Source organism: Sceloporus occidentalis, unplaced genomic scaffold (assembly GCF_023333645.1).
Source record: "Sceloporus occidentalis isolate IW3139 unplaced genomic scaffold, rSceOcc1.0.p SCAF_13, whole genome shotgun sequence".
Taxonomy (NCBI): Eukaryota; Metazoa; Chordata; class Lepidosauria; order Squamata; family Phrynosomatidae; genus Sceloporus; species Sceloporus occidentalis.
The window spans coordinates 4,396,470-4,403,462 of NW_028316993.1; the positions used below are offsets into that span (position 1 = coordinate 4,396,470).

The window sequence follows — 6,993 nt, forward strand, 5'->3', positions numbered from 1 at the left end:
AAAGCTAAGAGCACTGTCCTCAGATCAAGGTGCAATGAGGGGGATGCTTCCTTCTTAGGGCGATGGGATGAGGACCACTTATTCCATCTTACTACTTCTAGCTAAAAGGTGGATGGAGGGTGAGTCCTGGTGCTTCAACTGGGAGGGAAGAAAGAAGATAGCTAAGGATGTGTCTTCACTGCAGAAATAATGCAGTTTGACACTGCTTTAATCACTGTGACTCAGAGTGCCAGAATTCTGGGGTCTATGGTTTGATGTGGCACCAAAGCTCTCTGACAGAGACGGCTAAACATGTCAGAAAACTACAAATCCCAGGACTCCATAGCATTGAACCATGGCAGTTCAAGTGGTGTCAACCTAGATTATTTCTTCAATGTGGCTGCACCCTAAGTAAACACATTGGCCCAAAACACACTGCAGAAATAATCCAGTTTCAGTCCGCTTTAACTGCCCTGGTTCAATGCTAAGGAATTCTGGGAACTGTAGTTTTTGTAAGACATTCAGCTTTCTCTGTCAGAGAGCTCTGGTGCCACAATAAACTACAATGCCTAGGATTCCCTAGCACTGAGCCAAGGCAGCTAAAACAGTCTGGATTATTTCCACAGTGTGTTTTGGACCATCTGTGCACCCAAGAGACTTTGCAAGTTGCAGCAACAAATCTGTTCAGGTTTGCAAACTACCAAGCTGCAACTTTAATCACTGAATTAGAGATTTAAAGTCTTTCTTCTTTTCTGGAGTGGAGCTTGCCAAAAGATGAGAATTTGCACCCATGTCTCTCACCTGGGGCCAAGTCATGAAAATCGGAGACTTAAGAGTAGGGACCTGAGATCTGGCAACCATTTGCAGGGGACCAAAACCACTCAAGATAGATATGTAACCTTAAAGATGATACCCTCACCTTGAGATTCCTCCTCTTTGCCCCGAGAGCTGGAGAAGAGCAGGGTGACCAGATGTCCCAACCGCAAAGGAGGACAAGGCACCACAAAGGACATTTCCAAGAACAACTAGTTACCCAATAGGAGCTAAAACACTCGTATATCGTTTTTAAGTACATCATAGACATGCTCCAAATGGAGGACCATTTTGGAATTCCTCCTGGGCAGAAGGCTGAAATGTAGGGCATGCCCTGGAAAAGGAGGACATCTGGTCACCCTGGAGAAGAAAGGCCAGATCAGGTGTGGAGATCTAGGGACCTCACCTGTGCCATAAGTATCTGCTTCCATGCCTCCTGAACCAAGCCACATAAAATCTTTCCTTCCCCGAAGGACAAAAGGCCATCCCACACACTTGACAGTCAAGTATGGCAAGCAGCCTGAAGTAAAAGAAACACTTCCCGCAGAGGAGCTTTCTGGGTGCCACATCTCCCTGGCACTGCCCAACCTGGCAGAGATTCTCCCTCCAGTGAATACAATAGAGCCCAGGTTGGCTGTCTTTGCAAGGCAACAGGTGAGTTCAGCAGAGCGCAGCTTTTTCTGGGCAAGTCAGTACAGTACTGCAAAAGTTAGATGGTACCAAGGGGGCATCTGAAAGTTAATTTCAGTGGGCATCTTTTGGGCCAAGTGAGAGCTGGGGAGTGCAGCCAGATCTGTGCCAAGAAGAGCTGATCCGTCTTGGAATGACAGCTGGTCTTGGAAATTTCGGAGACCTCTTTGCCAAATGCCATGCCCAGTTCTTGCCCTGATAAGCAGAACAGCTGCACAGAGACAGGCCAGTTTGGTTTAGAGTCAGAGTTGGCAGGAGGTAGATCAGAATCTACTGATAGCTCTTCTAGTGATCATCTCCACTGGATCTAGCACCAGAGTGGGCAAGGGGTAGAGCAATAGCAAGTACATTTCTATACCGCTTACCGATGCACTAAGCAGTTTGATCAGAACCTACTGGTAGATCTCCAGGTGATCATCTCCAGTGGATCATCAAGGGTTTCAGACTCAGAACTGGAAACGACATTTCCTATGGAGGTGAGAGAGGGCTTGGAAGAATCCAAAGTTGACCTGTGTCTTGAGAGACTGGGGGTGCATCTACAATATAGAAGTAATGCAGTTTGACACCATTTTAGCTGCCATAGCTCCATTCTGCAGTATCCTGGGATTTGTAGTTTGGTGAGGCACCAGCATTCCTGGACAGAGGAGACTAAAGACCTTATAAAACTGTAAATCCCAGGATGATGCTGATGCTGTTCTTCCTAATGTTTAGGCGGAATCCCTTTTCTTGTAATTTGAACCCATCTTTTCCCCCATAACTGATCTGTCGGAGGGAAAGGGGTGCTTAACCCTTTCCACACTGGTCATTTTTCTATTTGTAGAAAAGCGTGGGTGTATGCGCACGCGCACACATGCATGTTTCTTGCTTTATGAGGTGCCACCCACGCAAGATGCTTCTGGACTACTGTTCCACAGATGCCAGCAAGCCTCTCCTTGTTCCCAAGCCTCCAGGCAGTTGACACAGGGATCACAATAACCTCCCTTGCCCGGGTTCAGCCCCACATTCATGTGATGTTTTGTCAGCCCCATGGCTCAGAATACCTCACACGTGACACACACATACACACACACACACCAGGAAATATGGTCTATGGCAGTCCAGATTAGTAAGCAGCATCTTCTGCTTGGAGACAAACTGCAGTGATGGGCTGGTTTTTATTGCAGTTGCATAGATCTGGAAATGGAGCCACCAAAATGGAAAACATAAGAAGAGTGGCGGCAAATCTGGGTTGAATCTACACTGTGGAATTAATTCACCTTTAAATGCTCCAGCGCCATCCTATGGAAATCCTGGGATATATAGGTTTACAGGGTCTTTAGCCTCCTCTGCCAAAGAGGGCTGATGCCTCCCCAAACTACAAATCCCAGGGTTCTGAACGATGGAGCCATGGCAGTTAAAGTGGTGACGAGCTGCTTTTTATCAACCATGTAGATCAGTGGTTTCCAGACTTTGGTCCTCCACATGTTTTGGACGTCAATTCCCAAAAGCCTCAGCCATCTTAGGCATCAGTCAGGGATTATGGGGGCTGAAGTCCAAAACATCTGGAGGACCAAAGTTAGGAACCACTGATGTAGTAGATGCCCCCCTAGTCTCTTAAGACAAAGGTCCATGCTGGATTCCTCCAAGCCGTCCAAAGGTTCAGGGGATGCTATGGGGCACACTCAAGATGGACCCATGTGCTGAAGGTTCCCTACTCCTATTTTAAGAGTCCTCAGGCCTCTTTGTTGTTTTTGTGGTGACAGTCTGACACAGTGACTCCACCCGCCCTTGAAAACCTAAAATAACAGAGAGTTTATCAACATATTTTTGAGGGTTGATTCACCTGTGTTTGATTCCTCCACCCAAAAAATAAACCAGGTTGGATTAAGATGTGAGGAAGTCCTTTGTTATGTCCGATTTAGGTGGACAGCATTAACAAAGGCAAATAAAAAAGTTGTATCATCATCTCAATAGCTGAAATTCTGCATTACGATTGTCAGTTGGTATCTGCTGGGGTTTGGTTCCAGGACCCTCTGTGGGTACCAAAATCTGTGGATGCTCAAGTCCCATTAAATACAGTGGCCTAGTAAGATGGTGTCCCTTGTACAAAATTGCAAATCAAGGTTTGCTTCTTAGATTTAAATATATATAGCAGGCCCTTGATGTCTGCTAGGATTTGTTCCTGGATCCCCCGTGGATACCAAAATCTGTGGATGCTCAAGTCCCATTAAATACAATGACATAGTAAGATGGTGTCCCTGATATAAAATGGTAAAATTCAGGTTTTGCTGGTCAGAATGTATATATTTTAAAATTATTTTCAAACTGTGGGTGCTTGAATAAAAAAATCTGTGGATATGGAGGGCTGACTGTGTATATATTTTCAAGCCGTGGATGGCTGAATTGGTGGATGCAGAATCTGCGGAGAGGGAGGGCTGACTGTAAATATGAGGCCGTAATGAAGGGTCACGGGACGGAAACGGTTCCTCTTGCAACTCCATTGTAATTACCCCCCAAAGGTAAGTTGAGGCTAGACACGGTCATCAGCATACCTGAAGAAGGATGGAGAAATCGGGTCCAGGACAAAAGGAAGTGACTCACCCACAAAACCGGGAGTAAGCCCTGCCTCCCTCTCTTTTATGACAACCAGTAGTGCCTACTAAAGACCGTGTCTCCCCCAGGATTGCAAACAGAACTATTTGTTGCAGGCTGCTCCAACCACTAGGCAACCTTATCCTTCAGACCTGGGGAAAAGCCTCTGTAGTAGTTCTCCTCCTCTGCCACCTTCTGGTGCTTCTCTGGTGTTCTTGGTTGGAGGGGAAAGGGTACACAGGAGAAGAAGAAAACTGAACTGTCAAATACAGGGTGAGTACTTTACTATTGTACTGCTTGCATGGGAGAAGGAGGTTTTACCTGCCCTAAATGCATGTTGTGTCTCATTAACCCATGGAACTCTCTGCCACAGGATATGGCCATAAAAGAACATGTCTTGGAGGGCTTTATGGTGCAGTTCATGGCTTATCCATGGTTGTTATTCCAAGTAGCTATGAGTGAGGAACCTCCAGACTCAGATAAAGTCCAACAATGAATTCCAGGGTCTGGAGAGGAATATAGTGCACCGCCTGCACAAGCCCCGTTGTTTTCAATGGGGCACGAGCAGACACAGTATTTGCCTTATGCTGGGTAGGGGGTCTGGAACGGATCCCCCATGTAAGGAAAGGGCGCACTGTAGTAGTAAAGACTTACTGCCTCCCTACCATGCTTCTGTCAGGGACGTAGCCAAGGAGGGGTTCTTGGGGTCCGGACCCCCCCTTCCATTAGAAAAATGAATGGTGTGTGCCGCTGCACCGCCACACCCAAGCCCCATTATAATGGTGGCACTTAGTCTGGACCTCCCCCTTCCTAAAATCCTAGCTACATCCCTGCTTCTGTTGACTTCCAAGAAGCTCCTATTTGGCCACTGGATGCCCAGGCACAAAGGCCTTAGGCGGGCCTTTGGTTTGCTCTATTCCAATGGTTTTTAAACTCCGAACCTCCAGATGCTTTAGACTTTTAATTCCCAGAATCCCTGACTATTGGCCAGGCTGGATGTACCTCTCACGAACACTATGGTCTCTCTTTCCACTTCCAGGGCAAGTGGCACAGGGAGCATGGGTCAGCCCCTGAGTCCCCTCTATCGGTGGTACATCTACGCCATCCATGGTTACTTCTCAGAGGTGATGTTCACAGCCATATGGGACTTTGTTGTGGACCGGGACTGGAAGTTCCAAGGAGTCACCAGCATCTGGGCCTTCTTCATCTATGGGACCTGTAGCTTTGCCTTGGAGCGCCTCTACCTCCTCCTGAGGGACCGTTGTGGTTTGCTCATCCGTTGCACCCTCTACACCCTCTGCGTCTACCTCTGGGAATTCTCCACCGGTTACGTTCTCCGCCTCTTCAACGCCTGTCCCTGGGACTACAGTGGGTTCCGCTACAACTTCATGGGACTCATCACCTTTGAGTATTGCCCCTTCTGGTTCCTTGGGTGCCTCTTACTAGAAAAAATCATCATCTGCAACACTCTCAGGCTCCGGTTGGATGAACCCCCCAAATCCAAGGAACAGACCATCTCCAGATTTGAGCTTAAAGATGACTGATCTCGCATGGGTTTAGGGAAGAGACAACAGATGCAAGGAAGTAGCTCCATCTGCCTCCTTCTCTTGGACCTGTCCTATAGATGTGAACCTTACCAGTTCTGGACTAGATCCAGAGTTGATGCTAAAGGACTTTTTGAGCCGAGGAACAGGGATGTATCCACCATCCTACCTTCCTCCATCCCAGGCTACCACTGAGCTTAGCCGCTATCCCAATGCCAGGTTGGGTCAAGTGGTGATGGATTTCACCTTAAACAACAGACTGGCATCACTTCTGGCTGTCTAAAGCAAGGTATTTTGAATTGGGTTTGCCTAGTCAATTGAGAGCCATTGCCTTTACAAAGGGCTTGCTCCTAGTAGTGAAGAAAACTGTGTTGAGCATGGAATCACAGAGTTGGAAGGTGCCAGGATTGCACAAGTGAAACACATCCCACCTCTGTTCAAAGATCTCCAAAGAAGGAGAACCCACTACTACCGGAGGCAGTCTATTCCACTCTCAGACAGTTCTGAACAATAAAGACATTTCCCCCAATATTTAGGTGGGATCTCTTGTCTTGTAATTTCAATCCACTGGTTTGTGTTCTAGTCTCTGGCGCGGCAGAGAACACGCTCGCTCCGCCTTCTGACATTAAAGATCACTATCTTATCATCTCTCAAGCTTCTCTTCTCCAAGATAAACACACTCAGCTCCGTAAACTGTTCATCTTAGAGCCTAGTTTCCAGAGGTTTCATCACCCTTGTCACCCTCCTCTGGACCTGTTCCAGCTTGTCTATACCTTTCTTGAACTGTAGTGTCCAGAGCTGGACATAGGATTCCAGTGTGACCAAAACAGATTCGATAGGAACAGCCACTTCCCTTGATCTGGACACTTGGTTGTTGCTGTGGGCCTTCAAGTCGTTTCTCGTGTAAAGGAGTCTTGAGGAAGTAGTGAATGGGTTGCTTTGTGGTTCTAGTCAATGTGTGAGTAATTTATGTTTTGTACAAGTATGAATGCGGAACATGTGTCAAATTATTTTTAAAGTTAATAAAAAGGATTTTAAACAAAAGAAAGTGCAAAGGGAATTTTTGTGGGGAAGAATAGAGGAGTCAGAGTCCTGCCCTTCCCAGGAGACTCAGGCAAAAGAAAACTGCTGCAGCCTCTCCTAGCTTATGTGTTCAAAGAAGCAAATGGATTTGCGTGACAAGAAAGTAGAATCATTAGGAAGGACTTCCCAGTAAGAGCAGATGACCTCAAAACATTGCAAACAAAAACCCACCAATTTGCTAAATGATCCAAATTTGCTAAATGAATTTGCTAAATGGCCAAAACAGCTACCCCTGCCTTTCTGCGGTTTCCCTTGCTGAAGTGGCATTGAAAAAGATTTCGAATGGCCACCTGTCAAGGATGCCATAGCTGTA

At 46.7% G+C, this 6,993-nt stretch overlaps 1 protein-coding gene across 3 annotated transcripts; it reads left to right on the forward strand.

The window, feature by feature from the left end:
* The first annotated feature begins 1,366 nt into the window (after positions 1 to 1,366).
* On the forward strand, positions 1,367 to 6,621 carry LOC149304646 (transmembrane protein 229b-like). Of its 3 annotated transcripts, none has more exons than XM_089478871.1 (2): positions 1,367 to 4,326; positions 5,093 to 6,621. In XM_089478871.1, exon 2 carries the CDS (start codon positions 5,112 to 5,114, stop codon positions 5,595 to 5,597), a length of 486 nt encoding a protein of 161 aa, XP_089334997.1. In that variant the 5' UTR covers positions 1,367 to 4,326; positions 5,093 to 5,111; the 3' UTR covers positions 5,598 to 6,621. The 3 variants fall into 3 exon arrangements, with proteins under 3 accessions (XP_089334997.1, XP_089334996.1, XP_089334998.1); XM_089478870.1 differs by having other exon boundaries at positions 1,383 to 1,446; positions 4,170 to 6,621; XM_089478872.1 differs by having other exon boundaries at positions 1,390 to 1,446.
* Positions 6,622 to 6,993: the final 372 nt, after the last annotated feature.

Bases quoted from the DNA above. Each gene is read 5' to 3' on its own strand.
- LOC149304646 (XM_089478870.1), top strand. From the start codon at position 5,070: ATGGTCTCTCTTTCCACTTCCAGGGCAAGTGGCACAGGGAGCATGGGT.